Source organism: Condylostylus longicornis, unplaced genomic scaffold (assembly GCF_029603195.1).
Source record: "Condylostylus longicornis isolate FDR11 unplaced genomic scaffold, ASM2960319v2 ptg000015l, whole genome shotgun sequence".
NCBI classification, from domain to species: Eukaryota; Metazoa; Arthropoda; class Insecta; order Diptera; family Dolichopodidae; genus Condylostylus; species Condylostylus longicornis.
In genome coordinates, this window is record NW_026577984.1 from 3,254,894 (window position 1) to 3,282,139 (window position 27,246).

The following is a 27,246-nucleotide window of genomic DNA, read 5'->3' on the forward strand; positions in this document are numbered from 1 at the left end:
GAACTACAAATTATATTTAATAAATATGTGGATTTGACAAAAAAAAAAAATTCATAAATTTTTATTAGGGAAACCTAATTATTAATGCAGCTTTTGTTCTAATTCAATTTAATTTTTATTGGTTTTTTTGGTTTTAATATGGTAATCCTCAGGGACTTTGTTAAAAAATTACTTAAAATTTAAATATTTTTAAACAAGTTAAATTAAAATTTTAATTTAATTTAATAGTGCAATATTTAGCAACTACATATATATATATATATATATTATAATATCATTATGTTTGAATAAATGTTTTATAAAATGTACACGCTCATGAATGTAGGTTCATTATTAGTTTTGTAATTAAATTTTGGAAATTAATAAATAAAAAAAAAAGGTAATTAAAAATTTTTTTTATTAAACCTAATTTAGTTAAAAATTATAAGGTTTATTAAATTTTTAATAAAACAAAGTTATTTAATTCATTTTTTTTTTTTTTTTAATTCGAAAAGTCCCGCCTAAGAGAGAAACTTTCTAAAAACTTGAAAAAAAAATTATTTTTGAGATTAACTGAAACGAATATTTTCAACAGCGATTTCGTCGTTTTAATGTTTGACTATGCTGCTTGGCAACAGCAGACAATATTTTTTTTTCTTTTTGCGATTTTCGAAATTGTTTGTGATTTCGATACAGTAAATTGGTAAAAAGCGGTATTTTTATGATTTTGAGGGGTTAAAATTTCTTTAGAAGCTTTGTGTTTCAAGGGGCATAGTGGTTTTGTAAACAGTCATATGGACGGACGGGCAGACGAACAGTCCAATAACTGGAGTCGAATAAAGAAAAAACTAATATTTTTTTAAACAAATTTTTTTTTTTAATTATGTTGGAAAAGTGTTAATAAATGTGGATTAAACATATAAAGAGAATCTACCGTGATTAAAATTAAAAAATAGTTTTAAAATATTGGCTAATTTAAAGTGTAAAAATATAAAAATATAAATGTAATTTCAATTGAAGGATATTTCCTTCTCATTTTAAGAAAATTGAAAGTATAGGGATAACTTGTTGTATTAACGTTAAAATGCAAATTAGACTTTATTTTTATTTCGAACTTAATTCTCGGGTGTTGTTTTTTTCAGAGAAACCAGAATAGTATTTCAGGAATTTTGTACTTACTTAAGAAATACTGAACTTTTTATAAGTGATTAAACAAAAAACTCTTTATATTCAAAGTGTTCCATTGCATTACAGTTTAAAAAAAGAACTTAAATAATAATTATTTCAAATTGAACAAGCTGAAAAAAAGAAAGCACTCTTAAAAAATTCATTATAACAAATTAAAAATTAAGGAAAATTATTAAATTTTTTATGGTCAAAAATTATTGAAACGCATAATGAATTTTTAATTCTCATCATTCAATTTAATTAATTATTATATACTTTGCAAATACAATACCATAAAAAATGAAATTTTCTTTTAATATTCTTTATGAATTCTCTTCTGATTATAAATAAAACATATAATATTTAATAACATATACATAGGTACTTATATATTATAATAATAAGTACTCGTAATACATATAACAATATTTATAAAAAGTATTATATATGTATAAAAGTTTGTCGTAACAAGAAAAACCCCTTAGGCAACTACAAGTATCCACGTTAAGTACATAAAGCAAAGAACAAAATGAAAAAAAAAAAAAAAAAACAAAATTAAAATTAAATTATGCAATTTCACTCTGGAATAACTGACAAAGAATATATTTCTCTATACAGAGTCTTTCGCTTTTCTTAACGAAAAAATAACAAAGACGAAAAAAGCAATAATATAGTTTGTATGCGCAATATAAAAGAAAGAGAAAGTAAGACAACAATACGAGATAGAAAAAAAAACAGTCAAACTTTTCTTAAGTTTTTTCTCTTTTTTTTCTTCTTTTTCTAAATTGAAAAGGACTTCTTGAAACTCAACAAATTAATCTAGAAAATATAATTCCTTTTGTTCTTCAACAATAAAAAAAAATCCTTAAAACAAAAAATAAAAAAAACAAATGAAAAAAAAATTATTCTCTCTTTATGGTGGTGTTTTTTTTTTTATTATTTGTTATTGTTACTCTTATTGTTTTTGTTTTTTCTTTTTCAAGGCCATTAACACTTTAAAATATTGTCCTCTTTTTAAGAGAGACTCTTTTTGAAAATATCTAAAAAAAAAGGAAAAAATGAAATAAAAAAAAAAATATGAGAAAATAGAAAAGTTTCTCTGTTTTTGTTTATTTTTGTTTTATTTTTCTTTCTTTAAGAATGAGCCTTCTAGTATTTTAGACGAAAAATTTTCTTTTCATTAAAAAGTTTCCATATTTTTTTTTTTTCTTTTTCATGTTATAAAATTTTTATTTGACTCTCATTTCAAGTTCTCCTCTTAAAAAGTTTTTTTGTTTTTTCGAACAACCCCTAAATTACGAATTTTTAGTTATAATTTGTATTTTAAACAAGAATTAAAATTCATTTATATTTTTAATAAGTCACTGTTAAATGAGAACCGTTGATAATTGTGAACAATTGAAATTTTTCAATACATATTAAATAATGCTATGATTTTAATGTTAAGATGCATCTTGCAGTACAACTGTTATTGTTCACTCGGAATATCAAATGTTACTCCAAATATTGTACCTAAAATTATAAATTCTTTAAATATAATGGGGGTTTAATACCGAATTTTAGTACTCCTTAATTTTTTTAATAAAAATTATGATCATATTGAAGTCAGTCCAAAACCTCATTACAATTATTTACCTTATTCTAATTTAATTTTAAGAATTTAATTCATCAAAAGTAAAATTGAATTTTTCAAAATAAACTCTTTCAAAAAATGAACAAAAAACCAAATTAACTTTTTCATTATATATTATAAATTATTTTTAGAGTACTTGTTTTTTAACAGGGTCTATATATAATTACAACATCAACTACATATTTTGAAAACACAAAAACTTTTTGCATTTCACATAATCACAAAACGTTTCACATTTCTACTAATTAAAATTTTTTTCTTTTCGAAAACATGCGCATACTAGTACGTTATTCTAAAAAAACGTACATACTTGTAATACTATGTTATGTACTACAATATTCTATGATGATAATTTATTATATTTCTTTTACCATACAAGGCCTATCAGCTATGTCCTTCATCATTTTAAGTGACAAGCTATATATTATTATGTGTACATAAATATGTATGTACAAAAAAAAAATATTTTTATTTTATATTCATGCGTTAATTTTAATGTCACTTACACTCTCTATATACATATATGCAAGTGCATACTTCATAAACTACATAATTATACAAACAAAGTATATTATAGAATTTCTAATTAGTTTTTTCTTAAATATACAATTTTTGGTCTATACTTGACTATTTAATTCAATTTTATAAATTGTATTTAATTCAACAGAGTATTAATTAATATGAATAATAAAGTTAAATAAAATATTCTTATATGCACTTAAAAAAAAATTTTTTTTTATGATATAAGTACATCTGTACTACATTATGTACTATTATACCAATTTATATCATAATTATTATGTGTGCCACTTGTATCTATTTTGAACAAATAAAATTAAGAAATAATAAAATGTACTTGTGGAGGTCAACTTTTTAAATAATATTTTCTTAATTAAAAATTCGTTTTTTGACTACAATATGTCAAACCGCCAAAATGTAGGTACAGTCGAAATAATAACAATGAATAAATATATTTTAGTCACAGTTTGAAAATCAACCTACCATTTAAATAATTAACTATATTGTGTCGATATTTTGCTGTTACCATATCGTGGAATCATATTTTCCGAATAAATCTTATTAACTTATTAAATATTAACGTACACTTCAAGACATCACACTTTAATACTAATTTTCCATTTCTTAAAATTCCATCCCCAACAAACATACTACCATTTTTCAATAGTTTTTTAAATGCACAATGATTTGAAATACCATTTTTTTTGTATGTAAAAATGAACGTTGTAGTTTCAAAGAGAAACGTTCAATAAAATGTAAAAAAATTATTAAAAATCTACCCAAAAGCAACAAAACACTTTAGAAAACATTCTGGAATTAAAATATTTATTTATTTAAAATATTAATGTAAAAAAGTATTAAAGTAATTTTAACGTACAAATTATACTATTATTAGAGAATTAATGAAAAAAATTGCATAAATTTAGGATGAATCATACTATTGTTTATTTTGTTAAGTCTATGCTAAACTTTAAACATTAGTAATTTAAATCGTATAAGTAAACTAAATTAGTATATAACAATCTTCATATTTATTTTATTCGACATTTTCCAAAAAGTTGAACAAAATATTTTAAATTCATTCATTTACAAAAATTATGAAAAAAAACATAAAATAGAACATAAAACTAACTTAAAATCAAAGACTGCTATAATGGAAAAAATTCATTGCTAAGGAAGTTACACACTACGATATTAAATTCAAATTTAAAATTATTAATGAATGCCTTAAATTTTAAATTTAAATTTATAAACATAATGAAATTTTAAATACATAAAATTCATTGCATACATATGCCTATACTTTTCCTGAATAATCTTTCTTTTATATTTCTTTTAATTTTCGAAAATAATAAATATTAAATATAACATTATTGAGAGTTTTCACTGAACTTAAAGTCCTTGCGTTCATTGAAATCAATAAAATTTTTTCTTGTGAATATATAAATGAATTAAAGTATTCAAAACTGGCAAGCAACACTCGCAACATCTCTGAACAAAATTTGTAAAATTTTTTTTACATGTTTACACGTAAAAAAGCAGGAAATGAAGTTTATACTAATCCAGGATGGTTGAAGATTAAAGAAAAAAAATTTAATTTTACAATATTTTTTTTTGTTTTCTTTTATTAGTTTAAAATTTTTGTGAAAATTAATGTTACAAAATACGTGAAACTTCTTGTGAGAGTTTTATCTTTTGTCTCAAGGCCATGAAATAAAAATCAAAGATATGGACAAATTAATGATGGTACTGCGTATATGGACAAAGATATGCGAATATTATAAAAGAATAACGAAAAAACCGAAATTCAAAAGTATTGAACACAAAACACAAAATTTTCTTTTCATCTGAAACTAAATAGCCTCAAATATACTTTTGTTATTGTAATAGTACTCACTATAAATTTATAGTAGATTGAAAAAAAATTTATTTATACATAATTAATATTATAACATAAATTATATAAAAAATTTCAAATTAAAAGACTTGAAAAATTTTCAATTTCCCGACAATTAACAAAGTTTGTATAAGAAGTATACTTTCGTCCATATATTTTGTCCATTCCCAAAAATTCAATATAGTGTCAAGAAATTTCTTCGGAAAACGCTTGTTTTCATTTTATTTATTATTTTTTTATGTTTCTTTTATTATTATAAAAGTGGAAAATTAAAAGTATAGGAAAAAGTATAAAAAGAAAATTTATAATAAAAAATGGTTAATAAAGTGGCACTTATAAATGTGGACGATAAAATGAAATTAAAATAATTTTCTTTTCTTTTTATTTTCGGGTGACAGAAAATTACCAGGGGGACATAAATATTTTAGATAAAGAAAATAACCATAAAGTAAAAGTTAGAAAAACTTTTGACAGGTTGCTATTGTTATTGTTACTCTGTTGCTTTTCTCTTTCTATATACATTATTATAAAAACGAAGAAAAGGACCTTTTAGTAAGAATAAGTTCCAAATTATAATTCTATTAGGAAAACTTTTATTTATTAGTTAAGTTTGATGAAACTTATTCCCATTATATAAATATTGAAACAAACATATACACAAGTATCCATATTTTTGTTATGCTTACATAATTTTATGCATATATACATTACGTATGTTACCGTACAAATGCATATACACATACATATATATATGAAAAATATGCTTTCAATAAGGAAGGAAAAATTCAAAGATTAAGCATTGAAGATCTTTTATATTTATAAGATATTTAATTTTAAGGGAATTGTTATAAAAATAGGAATTGGTACAGAATTGTCCGACAACTCATAATATATATATGTACATGCGAAAAATTGTATATAATATAATGTAAGTCTTGTATGATAATTGTTAATGATTAAAGCATATAGGCTCATTTTTGTGCCCTTATTTTGCGTTCTTATATTCAAGTTCGGTTCTGACTTGTTCGGCGCCCAACGTGGTAACCAAAACTTGACGCTTCATACGCATAATTTTATATCAATTTCTTCTGACTTTATCATGCTACAAGATACAAGATTAATCATAGAATAGAAGTGCGGAATTAAACTTTCAGTTTTATTTTTATTTTGCATCTTTTGTGCACAGGTATACAAGATATTGAATTAAAAATTAGAAAAGTTTTTATTTTTTGAAATTTAATTTTTCTTTATTAAATTTTCAATGGCGCTCCTGTTTTCTGGCGCCGATTGCAAATGGTTACTTTACATGTGTAGTATAGATCCGGAGCCGCTTATATTTAATTCTTTAAAATCTTTGTATAACAAACCGCAAAACACATATGTACATATTTGTCAAATAAATCTTTTGAAAATCAAATCATTATAAATCATAATTTTTGAACAGAGCATGTAAATATACTTGTGTATACATACAAATAAACATAAATATATAATTACCAATTAATTTTGAATAAGAATATTGCACAAAATGAATATACTCGTACATACATACATAGATATGCGTATATAATTTTTACATTTATCATGTCATTTTAAAGACAACAAAACAAATCGAATATGAGCAAAATTGTTCATTTTCAAAGAAGAACCTAAATAATCATTTTTCCTCAACGTTTTTAAATCATACACATAAAACTGTATTAACATACAATAACGAACATGCGATTAAACAAAACTAATTTTTTTATGACAAAAATGATAGAGATGTGATAGAGAATAAAAACTTTTTTCTGATCCGGAAAAAATAAAAAATAAACACGAAATGTGCATGCACCTGCATTTATCTATAACGTTTATATTTTTTTTGTCCATTCAACTCATAGTTCATTCAACTCTTTTTTCATCACTTGTGGGTAAAAATAAACAAATGTCCAAATATTTTACTATATTGAACATGGTGATTTAAATTAGTTCAATTTAAATACATTTATATTCATGTATAATAATAAAATAACATAAAATACTTGTTAATTTTATAGTGACATCCGCAATCAAATAAAAAAAAAAATATTTTAATTTTTTTTTAAACTCAGTAATTTATTATCGATGCTCATTTAAATTTTTGTTTTTTCTACTTTTCTCATCTCTATTTTATCTTTTCAATGTCATGCAATTGTTACATTAGTCATTTTTATTACAATCATAAATGCTACCTGTCAAAAGAAATTTATGGCAAAAATGATAATAATAATAACGAAAAAATATTTAATCCCACATGTAATCCCATATGATCTAGTATTTTCAATTCTATCGGCATTATAATTTTCGAATTATAAAAGTGAGTTTAACATTGACATTTACATGTATTTTCATTGATGTTTTATATTTACAATAACATCATTGTGTTATACATATATATATGTAAGTTGAATTTGTGTACAATTTCCAATACCAAGGTGATGACAATCTCTATACAATATATTCTGCTTACAGAAATGCGAACATATAAACTTAAACTGAAAACATTTTCTACTTAAATGTATTATGCATACTTACATACATAATATGTATGCAATATTGTATTGTATACATACAGAAAATATTTATTCATACTTTTCTTTATATTCTTGCAATATTTCATTTTCTTTGTAATGTCATTCGATTATGCAGTATAATATTGTTCTCTTACTAAAACTTTACCGTTATTTCGCTTTTTATTGTTTTGTTTTATTGTACTGTTATTCAATTTCAATGCTTATAAAAATGTATAAAAACAAAAGTTGAAAAATGCAATAAACTTTCAAATTGCACTGATTTGTAACTTTTATTTATTTTAAAAACAAAAATGACACTTTTCTTTTTATTCTCAGATAATTTTCAGTTGTTCCGTCCCATTATACACCAAAAATTTTTATACATTTCAATTATGCAATTGTTTTATGCATTAATATGTAAAAAAATGTTTGGGTTGACAATTCTAGTCTTAGAATGTCATATTGTAATGTATACGTAAATAAAGAAAATTTAAGGAATCGTGAAACACAAACCAGTAAGCAAAACAACAACATGATTTTCAAAGCTCTGCACTATAATTTTTACCAATATAATATACCCCCCCGTTTTTATCAGGCAACATGTATATTGACGGAATTTGTAATACATTGCGAAATTTTGTGCACTCCAAATCTTATTCAAAAGAATTTTGACAAAACCTAATCAAAAAATTTTTACACCATTTTTTTCAACTTTAATATTACAAATGTAAAAGAAAATTCAATATACCATACACATCTATTTGGCATTTATATCATAAGAATTATAAAAGAAGCGGGAGCGAGGTATAAATAAAAAGTTTAGTTAAAAGATTTCATTCATGATATCAAAAAACAAGTAAACAGTGCTAAGGTTAAAGAAAACTTTTTTATTTATTTTAAAAACATGAAAGTGATAAGCAAAGTAAAAAAATTGTAATTCTGAAAAGAACAAAAGAGAGAAAGTCAAATACTTTTAGAACATAATTTATCCGTTAGAATTTGATCGAAAAACATTAATAATGTTTACAATTACTTTTGTCCAGACACTTTTATAATATTTAAAGTAAAGTTTTACAAAAAAAGCAAAACAAAAAACAAAAACACTAACGAAAATGTCAGTGAAATTATGTTAGAGAGAAACAAAAGAGAGAAAAAAACTTGTAAAATGAATGACAGTTGAAAAATAGAATTGCAATTTGCGAAATAGCACGATAAACTTATAAAACTGCACAGATGAAACTGATTTTGAAAATAAAACGAAACAAGAATATTTTTTTTTAATTTGTCTCTTTAGAAATTAACAACATTCATTTGACATTTCAAACTTTTCATAAATTATTTTTTATAATAGAAAATAGTTTTATGTATGTATGTATGTAAATATGCAATAGAGATAGAGGAATAGAAAAACAATGTAACTAATCTTACAATTTGGCTAATTAAAACAAAATATATCAGTAAACAAAGCAACAATCACATCACCCACTTCTTGGATTTAAAGATGGTATAATTTTTGTGCTTTATAAACAATACAAGTACGATATTGAACAATATTCATGCGTTTTGTACGAAAATTAAATTATTATACAAAGTGCAAAGCCTACTTAACTGTGATTATTTCTATTATAGTTGTTTCTCGCATTAACTTGCATAAAAATTTTTAATTGTTTTGTAAAAATCGATTTGTGTCATGTTTTAATAACTTTGTGAATAATCACTGAGATCATTTGCAAAACTACTCCTTTTCTGCAATATTTAATTTCAATAATTGTTAATTAAAACTTTTCATTTTTACTTAAGAATTTAAATTTAGAAAAATCAGTCATGCTTATAATCATAATATACAATAGAAAATTTTAATATTTTCTATTAGTATTTAGACTCTTTATTATAACTTGGAATTTAATTAAACTCTAGATGTGTCATAATCATTAAGCATTTATTTTTAATTAACTTTTTGTTATTATTAATTATTATTTGAACAAGATTTTCGCAAGATAATAACTGCTTTATTCTTACCATCGCTAAATTGTTTACAACTAATGATTTTTTTTTAGCTTATTTTTCTTTTGTCTAAAGATTAGAGCACAAGTAGAGAACAAAGCTATGATATAATTTTTTTAAATATTTTAATTCAAATTAAGAATTTAATCCACAATTTAAGTAAGTTCTTTTACTAGTTCCTTGTTTTACTGTATCTCAACCGATATTTTAAAGATTTTAAATATTAAATATCAAAGCAATATAATATAATAGATAAGTTTATGGCTTAATCTCAAAACCATTCAAAAAATCTCTTAATAAAATTCAACTTTGTTTTTAGTACTTGATTTTTGTCATATTTACACAAATAGAAAATTATTTTCAATCTAATTATTACTATATTTTATTCTGGATTATTGTTTTCTATTTTAATTATGAATTAATTTTATTATAAACATTTATGATACCTATTATATTAAAAAATTTTGTTTCTTATGTCGATTTATAATATATGTATATTATCATAATGAAAATCATAATTCCGATTAATTCAATTTGTACAAAATTATCACACTAACCAAACTAGGCTATTAAAATTATTTAATTACTATAAACATTTAAAAATTCCAAAAAAAAAAAATATTTGTGTAATATTATGTTCATATGTGCGAATATAGCAATTTTTTGCATATATATACTTCTTTGTAAAAACACTCTTTTAGAAAAATTTCTTGTAATAACACTATTTTTAAAGATTTCAAATAATAATTTTACGTCAATAAACTATTCAAATTCATCGAATAGAAGATTATCAACATATACGATGAATTTTAATATTAAATAAACTTGAACCGTAAATTTATTAGACCTTGAACCCTACAACATATAAGCAAATACTTTACAAGTGTGTATAGTTTTAGAGATTCGATTGATTTTGCTACAGTCAAAAGTCTAGACATTAAAATGATATTACATAGCCAAATAATATGTTATCTAATATCTTCTATAAATGAAGATGACATCCATATTTACAAGTATAGAATCATGAATAATATGAATAAATCGATTTAAACTAACAAAAACATGGTAACGAAAAGTAATTTGATGGAAAAATTTGTTACAAGATTTGTAAAAAAAAAAAATTTCAATTTAATCATAAAATTTATGTATTTAATAATTTCTGATTTTATCTACGTAAATATTTTCAGTATTTGCATATAGGCAAGAACAAATTCCATATGTAAAAAATATTACAAAATTTGTTATTTTTGAATAATAATAAAGTTTTTACTCGTTTAAATTAAGAAAAAATCAATGCCCCACATACTACCATGAATAAAAACTGAATACCAATACGTATTTTTTTATATTTGCATACTAATAACAATTATGTATATATCCTATAATATAAATAATAAGATTTATTTAATTTTTGAGCACAAGATTTTTGATTACTGCTTCGATCCATATTCAAAATTAATGTTAAAGCACATACGTAATTAAAGAACAAGGTTAAAATTTATTTAAGTGTTCTAAATATATTAGTCCAAAATAATTGTATTGTATTTTATGAATAATATAGTTAAAACATATGGTTAAAATTACAAATAGACTATAATTAAAATTGATTTTTAATACCAAAACGCTCCTGTTTTCTAATTCTAATGGAAATTGAGTGCGCTTGATTTCTTTAACCTTCTTTATTGCGTATACTTACACAACCCTTATAATTTTAATTAATCAAAAAACTATTCTATAAATTCTTGCACATATCTACAAGATTTTCCTAATGTATTATACATATTTCTGTACAACAACAAAATAACATACCCACAATAATTATTTTCAACATACCATGAAAATAACATTCATTTACCACCAATAAATTACATCAATTTTGACGAGGTCTTTGAATAACCAAGTAAAATTAAACAAAAAATGCCACGTTCATTAACACCAATTATTATATATTGCATATTATTTTTTATAATACAAATATTTTAAATTATAGTTATTTATTAAATAGATTAACATTATAACCCGTTTATTTAAATATTTAAGTATAATTTCTATCTTTGTCATACATATGTTCGCCATTTTAACATTATGATATTTAAAACCAACAATGAGATATTTGCATAATACCGCAAATTTTTAACTATTCTCTTTATATATACAAGTACATGCATTTATATTTACAAATTTAATTACAATTACAGACACACAAAAATAATATATTTAATGTATTCTTGTTATTTTAATATAATGTGTGTGATAAATTAGCAAATATTCCTAATGATAAATATAGTTTTAATTATTATAAAAAAAAATTTAAGGTTTATTATTGGCATTTATTTAAAATCGTGAAAAATCCTTGGTTTCCATGATAATTGCGGTATATATGTAGTAATTAATTGCAATTCTAAATTTTAAAATTTAATTTGTGAGTAAATTTATTTGAATTTTCCATTTATGAATATTTTTTAATTCCGTTTCTTGTTTCCCGTTGCTTTTAATATCAAATGAAGGAGCTTTTATTTTAAATTTATAATTTCATTGATTACTAAAAACTTAAATTGACTATAATTAATTACCAAATGATTTGAACATAATGCATTTTTTATAATATATATATATATATATATATATGAACATTTGTCATTTAAATGTAATTGATCCAAAATAATTAAATTTAAGGACATTTTAAATGGTTAATCATTATTTTATTTTACAAATTACTTTATCTTAGAAATCGTTTTTGTTTTTTGTCCTTTTTTCCATTTAATTTCATAATAAAATTTTAATTTTATGTCCTTAATATTATATTTTAAAATTTATAAAAAATATATATGTGTATATACATATATAATTTATAATATTACAATTAATTTCAATTAAAATCAGTGGTTTTTAAAATATTCTGCGGTTGAAAAATAATATTATATATAATATTAAATATGGTTAATTAGTACTTTAATAAATTTTAATAATGAATTATTATGGAAATTAAAAACTTTTATGGTATATCATTATTTTTTATAAAATTATAAAATTTCAATTGTTTTAACTTATTATTTGTAATTTTGATATACATACATATTAAATTACATACATATTAAAACAATATTCCAACATTTTGAAAAATTGCGATGAAGCGATTATCTTTTAACCTCAATTACAGTCTTTTGGCATTTTTTTTTTGATTTTTAAAAAATCCTTCTAGCCAGTTTTTAATAAAATATAAATAAATCAAATTAATTTACAATTATTATGTTATGTAATTCGAAAAATATCAATTTTCCCTTATTTAATTTTGTCTTAGAGCTGACAAGTCACAAAAAAATCTTATATACGAAAAAGAAATATTGGTTTGCGATAAATTTTAAGTGTTAATAATAATTATGATATGGTTTAAAGATACGTGACTCATACGAGTCATGAAATTTATGCTAAGTTATAATAGTACATAAAGTGCTTGTATACAAACATTATAAAGAAACTAAGGGCTTGTTCGTGTAGCTATTTTTACTTAGCTTTTTTTTTGCCAAATGACAAGAAAGTGAGTAACTATCATATGTCTGTATAATGACGCTTCAAGTGAGAAGAATTATTCCGTACTGTGTAGCCTGTTTTTTTCTAAAACCTATATTTATTCAACTTGTTTTTGAAAGTGAAACATTCAGCAATCGATAATTTAAAAAAAAATGCGAAAATCCAATAAAAAAATTAATAATTTTATTGCAAAAATTAAATGCTCATTAGAAAAACAAAGAATTCTGTTTTGAAAGTGAATGAAAGCTGAGATGAAAAGGCGACATACACGATTAGGCAGTAAATTATTACACAAACAGCGAATTCATAGTTTTACTTTCCAAGATTTTTCTTCATACATTATTTAAGAAATAAAAATCATAAAAATTAATAAACAAAGAAATAAGGCACAATATTCCATACATCTTCATTTCTAAATAAAATCTAACTTTGTTTTTATATTGAGAACCATTTTACAAATTTTAATTTGATGTTTTACAACTATTACTTTATTGTTTTATAACAGTTTTAATATCTTTTAAAAAATTCTTTCCTTTTATAGTCAATTAAGCTAAAAATTATAAAATTGAAAGGTTTTTCTTATAGCTATCTTTAATCTAGCTATAAAAACGTTTCAAACTTTTAAATCAAATGTTTTTTCATTAAAATTAATGACATTTTAGTACACAATGATGTTATATTACATACAAGTATACATACTCGTATATCACATCTTATATGATAAAAACCAAAAAAAAACAAATTAAAATACCCTATAAAAATATACTTTACATAAGTACATATTATACACAATTATGCACATATACATACATAATACATAAATACATACATACATACAAAATATTGTTTCATTCCGTTTGATTTCATGTTTTTAGCTCTAAGCATTTTTCTTAATTTTTTTGCTTCAACTTTCTTATGCTTCCTCAAATTTCGATAACAAAATAAAAAGAAGAACAAAAAAAAAAACAAAAAAAAAGAGAAATTAAGTCATGAATGAACTGAACATAATTAATTGGCTTTTTTCCCTTTTTCGAAAAGAACACTACTGTTGTAGAACAGAAAAGAGTAAATTTCTTAAAATGAATTACTCAAAATTTATACGAATTTCGTTCTCTGTATATACTTAATTGTTCACATAAGAGATACATACTTCAATTGCACAAAGAAACGCGGAAATTATATAAAGGATAAGTAAAAGTAAGAATATAAGAGAAAAAACAACAAAAAAAGAACAAGAAAGGAAAGAAAGGAAGTCAATAACTGAAAGTTGGTTAGTTTTTTCTCTATATTTTACTCTATAAGTCTTTAAGATATTCTTATTTTTGTTATTAAAGAAAAAAAAGCTTCTCATTCACGACTATTTAATTTCATTCCTTTTTACTTGTCCATTTATTTAAAATGAACAAAATCCTTGAGCGAAGGTCCTTCAGTTTTATTTTAGAGCTGTTTGATTCGTTTTCTTGTTTTTTTTTTTGGATTTTTGTTCAGATAACAGCTTGTGTTTAATACAAAAATGAAATTGAATAAAAAACTGAGGAAACAGATAGTTTACATTATACAAACAAATACACATGCAAAAATAGTTAAACTTACACATTTACGTGCAGTACACAAGCATTGAAAAAGAAAATCAAAAAATAAATGATAATAGCAAATGAAGTAGATAGCTGATACACAAAGATAGAAGAGTCTCTTGCTTCTCCTAAAAAAGATGATAAAATTTTTTTTCTTTTACAACTTATCTCAAGCTTTTTTTACTCGACATTAATTTAAAATAATTTTTTTTAAATTTTCATTTTCTTTTTTGTTTTTTTTTTGTTTGTACAATTTTTAGAGTTTTGATTGTGATGCTTGGCAATCAGATAATTTGTGACATGTGAAATGTATGAATGAGCTCAAAACGAATTTCAAAATGAGAATATTACAAACATTTTTCCTATTTTTTTTTTCTATATGAAATAAAAACAAATTAACAGACTTTTGTATATTGTAGATTATTTTTTTTTAAATAGCGTTTTTGTAATTTAAATTTAAAATGAATTTTTTTAATTTTTTTGTTTTTAACGAGAATGCAATTCTGTTCTGAAATGTTCATTTTAAAATACATTCTAACTGACTGATATTTATCTCAACTATTTTAAAAACGAATTTTCTTGTTATTGTAGTTTCAATTAAAAAATCGTTATTCGCATACTCTAACAAAAAAAAACAAATTAACAAAAAACATAGCCACTAATAGTTTCTAAGAAAACTGATCCATGTAAACGTCATTTGTAAAATTTTTGTCTGATAGTTCTTAGTTATTAATTTTCGAAAATTAAAGTAAAAACGTTCATTGTTGGTAGATAATTTTTGGAAAATTTCCGAAATTGTTTTAATGACTACTCTTAGGTGCTGTTTAAATAATATGTAACAAGATCTACCATTAATTTAAGTCTAACAAAGGCCGGGTATCTAAAAATTGTTTGATATCAGACTTTATCTAAAGGCAAGTAATACAAATTACTTTATTCTCAAATTTACTGTCACATTTTATAAAAGTAAAATGGTAACACTTAATTTTTGTTTTGATTTCAATTTTGGGTCTGAGCTTCAACAGCCATTAAATTTTATCGTAGTCTTAGTTTTTTTGTATACGTAAAAAAATTAAGTTTAAATGAAGTATAAATTCACAAACAAACTCATTGTGTCTTCCAGAAATATGCAGTTCCATTTTGATTGATAGTTAATTTTAATCATCCAAAAAATATAAACTTGGAATTTTGAAAAGTATTTGGTTTCGCGTTACAGATATTTTAGATACTGGAATTTTTTAAAAAAAGTATTTGTGATTTCTAGACGTTATAAGGCTATGCATATACAAAATCATGCACGAATGTGTATAATATACGAGCATTAAGTATATATCAAGCTAATCAAATCACCTTTTTATTATTCGCACGTAATTCTTGTATACTTCATAAATACTTGTGAAGTTTCAACCTAAATTTATTATATAATATGTACTAAAAAAAATATTTCTTTTTAATGTAATAAACATGCTTAAAATTCAGGTACATACATAATTACCGATCGCATACAATATGAGAGGTTGTGCGATGGGATCAAATTTTTCATGTCGAGTTTTCGGTGGAACCTGTTTGGCTGTGCAAACCTGTACATCTTAACGCACAAGGAAATAATCAAACAATTTTTTTGAAATTTCATATTTGAAATCTGGCTATTAAAACAAGAAACTGGTAAACTTTTGCTAATGTAAGGTTTTTCGTTTTCTTAAGAACTGATTTTAAATTTTTACCATATCTATTGAACTAATTCATCCTTGGTACTATTCATTTAGTATTTGACTTCTGGTTATTAAAAAAATAAACTGGAAAACTTTTTAGCAAAATCGAGTCACTAAAAATTAGCCCCTATAGTATACTAATAACTTAATTTATTTTATAAATATAGATCAATTACTATCTCATCATTCATAGCATTTAAAGTAAATTTTAAAAGAACAGTTTCGGTCGATAATGTACTGTTCACATCAGATTTTTTTTATTAGGTTGCTACGTTTGAGAAAATAATTTTATTAAGAATGTTCTTTTGAGTTACTTCTTTTTCATTAAAGGAACCTTCAGGTTTTCTACAAAGTAAAAAGGTGAAACTATTTATGCTTTGATTCGTTTGCTTTTACAATTTCTCTTTAGACTATAACATTTTAGTTTTTCGCTCAAAATAAATTTGTAATCTTTTTTTGAAAATTTATGCCCTTAATAGATAAGGTTATTTAATGTGCACTGCTTCCATTTTATAATCTTCTTCTTTTTTACTCTTTCTGAATAATAATCGAATTACTAAAAACTATTTGAGGAGTTTATTTATGATTTTTTAAAATCTTTTACTTAATTTTATAAAAAAAAATTACTCCAATATTTTAATATTAAAATTTGAATCATGCATTTACATTAAAAATACCTATTTAATATACGAATAAGAATTGTAAATTTATGAACTAATTTAACCATGTCTTAGTCATATTGGGGTATTGTCACACATGGTATTATCATTCGAAATTACATATTCAGTACTTTCATAAAACTTCATTTTTATCTAATTAAATTTAAAGGAAATTTATAATACTAACAAAGTTAGGCAATAATTCGAAAGGTAATTTTTTATTTAATTTTCGCAGTATTGTTCTTAACTTCTAGTACTGTGTTTCAATTATGCTCGATTTTTTCTTAACTGTTGTATGGCATACCCCGCACCCAGGAGGGCGGCGCACAATTGATATGTATTCGGGATGCACGGTTGCCCCAGTTGTATAAATCTACAACCTACAATCTATTGCATACAGTTGTTTAATATATAAAATGTAGAAACAAAATTTTTGATAACTCCATCGTATGCCATTGTAGTAAATGTAAATACATATATAATATCTCCTTGATATAGGAAATAACATTTTTTTGTCCATTAATTCTTCTTCTGTTCTAATTTCAGACGAGAAATAAAAATTACATAAACCAAACTAATGAGGTTAAGAGACGAATTAAAGCTAAATCTAATAAATTAATAAAAAAATTAGCAAGCTTCTGATTTTTAACAATAGATATTTCTTTTTTCTCATTGTTATAGAAATACTTTATTTTATATTAGCAATTCGTTAGCAGAATACCATAGTAAAATAAAATTTAATCTATGTAAAGTTTATAAAAAATTTTATTATTATATTCTTCTTTTCTATATTAAAATATTAAATCCTCTTAACAGCGAATCAAATAAATTTTTATTTAACAATTTAATTTTCTTTTCTGTTTTCTTTTTATCTTTACAGGATATATTTCATCTTCATATCAAAGAAACCTATATATACATACACTAAATTATATAGAGGATCATCGTCTAGTTAAAACAATAAATTAAAAATATTATTTTTAATATATTTTAAGTAAAAGAAGAAGAGAAGAAAAACGGCGCCACTTTAATATCATTAAAGCAAAAATTAAAGGATTAATATATATACAGACAAAAATAGTACATCAGATTATAATTTATTTTTATTTAAACTAATTTATAACTATAACATATTTATATATATGACGTGATTTCAATAGAAAAATTTTAATAGTGCACTATGTACAGGACGATACTAGTCATACTTTTAGGATTTTTAACAGTTAATTTAAATAGAGCCAGTGTACAAGTACCGCAACCCGATGATGATGATATACCGTTACGTGGTGCTGATAATGAAAAATTAGATCAAATAAAATTACCAAAAGATCAAGTCGCATTAGTTCGTTTACCATCAAATACATTATTAAAATATACAGCATATAAGGATGTTTCAATATTACATTTTAGAATACCACCAGATACTAGAACAGCATTATTTACATTTAAAGCATATGAGGAATCCAAGAGTGCCTTTCGTAAGTATAAAATATTCTTTTTAAACAATTTTATGTTAAAAAAAATTTTATTTTTTAAGTTACCTTTAATCACAAATTTTATTATGTCGTTAAAATAGTTTCTGGCCGTATGTATATTATGTACATACACATGAGTTCACGTTATACTTTTGAATTTAAATTATATGTATATATGTATATCAACGTGATACAAATGATGAAATAGTATAATAAACCGCCGAAACTATATTAAACATGAATTACCCTATATTGGGCTTCCCAATCTATAACTCAATCTAGTAATATCATGACTATAGCACATTAATTTTTTCTTAATAAATGTCTAATATTTTTGAATTAAGTTTCATGGTTCGGTTTTATAGTTTTCAAAGCTAAAAATGTTAGTCAATTTCCTTCTAAACTAAAATGCCCAATCAATACAATGCACTTATGTGCACTATTTTTTATTATTATCATTATTTATTTCACTATTTTAAAATATTACTGAGCTCCAATTTCAACAAAAATAATTCAATTTTACATCTGTCCAATAATAGTTAATTAAGTTAAACCTTAACTTTTTTATAGCCATGTAAGAGGTCAAAATATAGATAAATATTGTTATCAAGTATAGCAATATTTTTATTTTATTGTAACAAAACATTTCATGTGAAATAAATCATGTTATAACAGTCAATATTAATGCTGCAGATCTTTAGTTGTAAAAACCAATAAAAATTTTATATTTCAATAATAATGCATTATTGAAAAATGAATTCATTCATCAAAAAATTAACAAAACCATTTGCACAAAGAAAAAGCAAATAATACATCGTGTATTTTATCAAAAATTTTTAAATATGAATGAATCACGAATCATTTATGAACTGACCTTTACTATGATTTTCGTTGAAATTTTGACATATATTGATTAATTTATAATAAAATATAAAAATATTTTTTTTTCTCTTCTTTTCATTAATTATCACCAAAACATTAATTATTTTTGTATTTTTTTAAAATGAAAAATTGACAATTAAAATATTCATTCGCCGCATCAACATATCGTTTTATAAAATTTACGTCATAAAACCCATATACTCTATAATATAGTGTATATACACTATATCAACAAGGTATAATGTTAATTCAACCGGTAGCCCTGTAATTTAGACTAAATTTATTTTGTTAAAATTTCATGATGTCACAAATTAAAATTGTAAATCCATTAAAAAAAAAACCAAAAATTAAACATAACCTTGAATAATTTTTTTTTTTTACATTAACGCAGTAATCACACTTGAAGGCGTTAAAGATATTACCGACCATATAACCGATTAATACTAGACTTCATTTAATATTTTAAATAATAAGTAAGTAACTAAAATGACAAGTCTAAAGCTAAAAATATAAAGCCGTTTGAATATACATATACATTCATGTAATACTCATGTATACATACAAAATGTATATTAAAACAAAATTAACAAGAAATTTGAATTTATTATTTGTAAAGAAAAATATAGATTTAGCCGTATAGAAATTTTATGATTGTGAGAAAAATTTTTGTTTATAACCTAAAGCAAGTAAACAAAAAAGTATTTTAGTTGATCTGATTAGTAATACGAGTAGGTAGCGACCAAAGGTATAAGATTCGTGAAAAATTTTTTGAAAAGCCTTCATATTATTTTTTGTACAATGCCTTGGATATTAACTTCTGAACTTCTATTCTTGGAGAAATTGATTTTATTTCAACCACAAATTAAAGCTATTCGTAATGGTCTTTCCACCAAAAATTTTTAGTATGTCTTTATTTCTTTTATTTAATATTGGACAATTTTTTTTTGAGTAGCTCACAATTTATTTTGCGTCAATTAATATTTCTTGAATTTGCTCAAAATGGGTTTCGTAATTCTCAGGGCGTGTCCCTTCATCTCTCACTGTGCTCAATCTTTTAATGCCCGTTTGTGAAGTTGTGCCCGCACACTTTAATTGGAAACCATTGACTAACTTATATTATACAGCTAACCACCCCCACACGAACTATTCATTGAAAGCATGAGAAACTTTAATTTATTTGTGAATGCATTCATAAATTTTTTTTGGAAAAGTTCTCACCTAACTTACCATAAGGGAAACTCTATTATTTATACTAATTTTTGATATTTTAAACGAAAAGTACTAAAGCGTATACTAAAGCTTTTTTGAGTTTTTTGCATACATTAATGTGTATGTATTTAGATGTATATGTAAATAAGCAATATACAAAAATAATTTATTAAAATTGGTTTTTAAGTGTTACAAACACAAGTTTTAGAAAAAATTTAGAAGAAGTTGTAACAATATTCAGAGTAAGATTAACTGTAAGGTCGTTTTTAGTCTATTGAATAAAGTGTTTTAGTGAATATTAACTATAAATAGTGTAAGATTCTTCAAATTTAGTATTAATCTATAGTCTATTCGTCTTTAGTTAACATCGTAGTTTAATTTACTCTTATTAAAATGGTAAAGTTGAAAATTTTAACATTTAATAAAGAAATAAAATTCTAAACTCTACAATAAATTATTTAATTAACAGAAATTATTGTCAGTCACTTTGGCTTTAGTTGGCATTGTTACATGTGATGTATCACATTTAAATACCGAATACTTACCTCCAACATCAGGATCTATTTCACCTCTAAATTCAATAAATCAGGAATATTTACCACCAACATCAATTGGATCATCATTGATTTCTTCTCCAGGTCCCGCACAACTGTCACTTGCAGGTCCACCTCAACTTTCAATTCCTGCACCAGCTCCTGTTAATCAAGAATATTTACCACCATCATCGTCTTCAATTTCAGGATCTATACAAGGACCGATTTCACTTTCAGGACCTATTCAAGCACCAATTTCACTTCCTGGGCCAATACAAGCACCAATTTCTCTTCCTATATCGCATCCATCATCTATTCAAGCACCAATTTCTATTCAAGAACCTATTTCAGCACCAATTCCCCAACAAATAGCACCTTCAATAAATCAAGACTATTTACCACCATCAGGTCCATCCAACCTACAACAAGAAAGTGCTATTTTAGCTGATGACGGATATCATTATAGAGCTGTTAAACGTTATAGATTTAGATATCGTTTCTAAATTGAACTTTCAAATGTGATAAGAAGTTCGTGATCGCCATAACATCGTAAAAGCATATACATATGTATTTCTTATTATACGATAAACTTGTATACTAATATTAATATGTAAATTTTATTGCAAACTGTAGACATTTTTATACCAAATAAACAAATATTAAAAAACAGTTTTACGTTAATATTATTTTCATGTGAATTAGTCTTTTTAATAATTTTGGTAGTGGAATATTTATTGGAAACCATTTTTCGCATAAACTCAATACCAAACATTCTCGCATTTATATCATCGTACTTCTACAATTTAATATAAATGATATATTTATATCATTTATATTAAATTGTAGAAGTCTTTTCCTTAAAATACCATCTTAAATTTATTAAAGAGCAAATAAAGTTTTTAAAATATTGAATTCGGAGTAAAGAAAAAGCTGGTAATTTTTATAGAAGTTCAGAAAAGAACATTGTGCTCCTTGTTCACTCAAATATTTTGGAACAGAACTACAATTATCATATGATCATATTAAATTGTCTGATATTTTCGTTTTCGCCAATATTTTATAGCAAACTGTGTATAAAACAAATTTATCCAGTACAATTTGCTGCTTTCCTTTTTATGTAAACCCGAGCCAAATTTATGTGTGTACATGAAGAAGATATTTGTATAAATAGGGTATTATTTACAAAATTTAATAAAAATACCTTAAAATGTAACAAACCAAATTAAACAAAAAATTCAGTGACATAATTTAAAATTTTATATCATCAAATATCGAATACGAGTATATTGAATAAATTAAATTATATAAACTTTGGATATTATATTTAATGATATTCAAATTCATATTTCTCAAAATTCATTTATTTTCTCTCTATAATATTATATTTCCCTATTGTTATTTTCTATTTTATGTAAAAATATTTACAATATTTGTAAGATATTTAAAAAAAAAAACAATTTTCGTTTACAGAATAATACTATAAATACAAAAAATATAATCATGAATAAATCACAATATTAAAAATATTATAAAAATAGAAAATTCCTTAATTTAATCACTGAAGAGGACAAAAACAAAATAAAAAGGACATTAAAATTCAATCAAAAATATTTACAATTTTCAAAAATGAAAATTTTCTCTCCAAAGAAAACGCAAATCAAAATTTTCAATTAAAAATCCAATTTTTATTGTATAACCAAACAAAAAGGAAATTTTCATTTTGAATATTCTATTTCAGTTTTCAATATAATCCCTTTATTAAAGTAGAAAATTCAAAATAGGTACTTTGCAATTCATATTTTATATAGAGTAGGTATATATGGGTTTAATTAATTTTATTTTATAATATAAATTGTATGGCAATTAAGAAATATTTTGTATCATGGTTTGAACTAATAAAAGTTTTTAAAAAATTAATTTTTCTTAAGCAACAGGTAAACTTTCAAAATTATTAAAATTGGAATTTCAATGAGAGTAGAAAACTTTTCTATATACATTTTCATTGCAATATATTTTATATAAAAATATATTATTATAATATAATTAAAAAGAAAATTATTATAAAGAGTTTGTTCTCGTGAAAAATTACAAAGCGCGACAACTGGATACACGAAAATTTAAAAGCAAAACTATTATTTAAGTATAATTTCAATTAAATAAATTTCAGAAGCGGATTTATTTTCTGGTATTGTGGGTTCTTGTAAAGTAACTTAACTATAACTTAAAAGTAATGTTAAATTAAAACAGATAACGCAGTGATTATAAACAAATAATCTGACCCCCACATCAAAATCTGAGCATTAAATTTGACTCAAGCCCTAAAATACGAGCTTAGTTCATAACATCGAAAACAATAATAACTAGTTCCGCACCTATACTACAGTTTTTTGATTTCTTAGCTGAAATGTACATCATATGACAAAATCAGATGAATAACAACGTTACTTTTAATTAGTTTTCAGTTTAATTATACCACCATAAATACATGAAAAAATTGCGACTATTTATAATTTATATGTCTGTAATAATATTTTGGGCGCAAAAAAATTAATTTAAGAAAAATTCTATTATTACAACCACATAACACATTTAACTCATAAATTAACACATAACATGAATAATTTTGATAATAAAAACCCAATATAAGAAAATTCTTTAAATTTCATAAATACTCCTGAAATTCTTATTCCAAATTCAATCTTTTCACTCTTTCTTTTCTCAAAAATAAATTAATATACTTTACTTTCATATTAACTCGTTTACATTGTGTGTACATACATATGTGTAACAAGATATATATATTCATTTGCTTTTACTTACATTAAATTGTAAACACTTGTGCATTAAAACGTATCAATATTCATCCTCGTGATATTTTCATATATCTTCCTTTTTTTTCTCTCTTTTATACCAGAAATTTAAGGTATTTGCAAAAATAAATCTGAACAAACTGGTAATCCTTGTTGACGTTCTTGATAAGAAAGTTCTTTTTTTTCAATATTAATTTGTGAAATAAAAAGGAAAAAGAATGAACAAGAACAGAAAAATAAGCAAAATTTTCAATTGATGGTCGAGTTGCCAATTTTAAATTTCAATAAATTATAAAATTATGTTTATTCTTCAGTATTTTCTTATTTTTAGATTTTTTAAGCAGACGCTTTAAGTGTTATGCAGAAAAAAATAAATTTATAATACATGATTATCAAACAGGACTAAATGTTTTTGCATGAAGATGGAACCCTCTATAATAGAACAAATTTAAACACACGAAAACAAAGCCATCAGGCAAAATATTCTTGGAAAGGTTTCGACAGAAGTAAAGACTCTGCACATCAACATTTTCGTATCTATCCTATGATAACTCTGAAAATGATCCTTGAAATTAAAACAAGCTCTTAAAAATGTAAGGCAGACTCACTTTCTTTATTTTAAAAATGAAGATATTAAATGTACCTCCAATTTTATTTTTACAAATTAATTCTGGCTGGAACCATGAAATGAAAAATAATATACTCATTTTAATATATTTTTATTTTACTACTGGCAACTCTATTGCATAATTTAAGCATTTCGTATTATTTATTAATAACATTCTTTTCCTTTTTAACATTTAATTGAATTCCTACTTTGAAAATTATTATACTCCATTCCATACTTCTTTTGATGATGTCCAAATTGGGCAAAAGGAAGAAGAAAAATTTCTAATATAAGCGTAAAATTTTAAAAAGGGAGCTACTTAATTAATAATCTTATAGCTAAAAAAATAAAAACTTGACTGTTTTAATGATTGAAGTATTTTATTATGGATAAAGAAATCTTCAAAAAAAAAATTCTATTATTTTTCATGATCAACTTAAAAAGTCTTAAATCTCAATTTATAAACATTAATTTTTTCCCGTATTTTTGCTCTTCTTAGCTTTTATGTTTTTTTATCCTCACTTTTTATACCCTGCACTTCGTGAAGGGTATATTAACTTTGGTATGGAGTTTGTAACTACTTGAAGGAGTCATCTGCGGTATGGACATATATATATATTCTTGCTCAGCGTAAAATTCTGCGTTGATTTAGACATGTCCGTCCGTCCGTCCGTCCGTCCGTCCGTCCGTCCGTCCGTCCGTCCGTCCGTCCGTCCGTCCGTCCGATCGCACGATAACTCAAAAACGAATAATACAATCGACACCAAACTTTCACAAGTTGCTTCTTTTGTGCCAAGGACGAACCCTATTGTTATTGGACCAATTCGGACAACGGGTTCGGGTAGCTGCCATACAACTCAAAGAGTTTATTTTAAATATTTCGAAAACTAATAAAGCTATAAATATAAAATTTTGTATACATGTGTCCAATTATATTCTACATATGCTCTAAAAATTTTAATGGAATAGCTGCACCGGTTTGGGTGGCTGCCATACAACTCCAAAAGCAAATTTTTTATATTCGGCAAAATAATAAAGTCAGATTCATGAAACTTGGCAGTCATGTGCCCAATTATAGGTCAGATATATTTCTGAAGTTTTAGTGGAGTTGCTTGACAGGTTCGGGTGCCTGCCATACAACTCCAGAAGCTAATTTTAAATATTTGGAAGAATAATCAAGTCAGATTCATGAAACTTGGCAGTCGTGTGTCCAATTATAGGTCAAAGATATTTCTGAAGTTTTGGTGGAATTGCTTGACAGGTTCGAGTAGCTCCCATACAAGTCCAAAAGCTTATTTTAAATATTTGGAAAAATAAAAGAGTTAGATTCATGAAACTTGGCAGTTGTGTGTCCAATTATAGATCAGATATATTTGCGAAGTTTTAGTGGAATTGCTTGACAGGTTCGGGTAGCTGCCATACAACTCAAAGAGTTTATTTTAAATTTTTCAAAAACTAATAAAGGTACAAATACAAAATTTTGTATACATGTGTCCAATTATATTCTACATATGCTCTAAAAATTTTAATGGGATAGCTGCACCGGTTCGAGTGGCTGCCATACAACTCCAAAAGCAAATTTTTTATATTCGGCAAAATAATCAAGTCAGATTCATGAAACTTGGCAGTCGTGTGTCCAATTATAGGTCAAACATATTTCTGAAGTGTTGGTGGGATTGCTTGACAGGTTCGAGTGGCTTCCATACAAGCCAAAAAGCTTATTTTAAATATTTGGAAAAATAATAAAGTCAGATTCATGAAACTTGGCAGTTGTGTGTCCAGTTATAGGTCAGACATATCCGTGAAGTTTCTATAGAATGATTTCACAGGTTTGAGTAATTGCCATACAACAACGAAAGGTGCAGGGTATAATTCAATCGGTTTATACCGACTGAAACGTTTTTACTTGTTTTACCGTCATTTCTCTTCTTGCATTTTACACATTTTGAATATTATAAATGATGTTTACTTTAAGGCTTGAATTGAATACACATCAAAGAAGTTCAGAAAAAAATTTTTTTTTTTTTTCAAAAAAAAATCTAAATATAAAATACATAAGTATTTCGTTTGCCCTCATGTAGCATAAAAGGAAAATTTCCGAGGAAAAAAAATTCTAATATTACGTGGAATAAAATCGCCTAAAACCCTTAAAAAAACATTTGAAAAATAAATAATCTAACATAAGCTAACATGGAATAAATAAATGAATTTATTATTTTAAATTTCTTTGAAATAATTTACATATACATAGCAGCACCTACTAAAAAATTAACTATGTAAATTTATCTTTGTAAATTTAGTATTATGCTTTTGGAAAATGATGAAAAACTATATATTCATATCGTATTATTTGTACATAAAAGATGAAAAATAAAAAAAAATCTTTATTTAAAGAAACATCATTCGCACACCCATCTTGATGACACATGTACATAGACATGATAAATAGACTAACATAAAAATTTCGCCTCGAACATGCTTTTTGCTTAGAAAAATTAAAAAAATATCAGTTTTATCACAG

At 23.8% G+C, this 27,246-nt stretch overlaps 1 protein-coding gene across 3 annotated transcripts in view; it reads left to right on the plus strand.

Annotated features, from left to right (window-relative positions):
- LOC129605811 (uncharacterized) overlaps positions 1–27,246 on the plus strand; it is a 200,554-nt gene that overhangs the window by 134,083 nt on the left and 39,225 nt on the right. For all 3 annotated transcript variants that reach the window (XM_055515769.1, XM_055515770.1, XM_055515771.1), the window contains one exon: positions 18,090–18,687. In XM_055515769.1, the coding sequence (XP_055371744.1) occupies positions 18,390–18,687 (298 nt within the window). In that variant the 5' untranslated portion in view covers positions 18,090–18,389. The remainder of the gene's footprint in view (positions 1–18,089; positions 18,688–27,246) is intronic.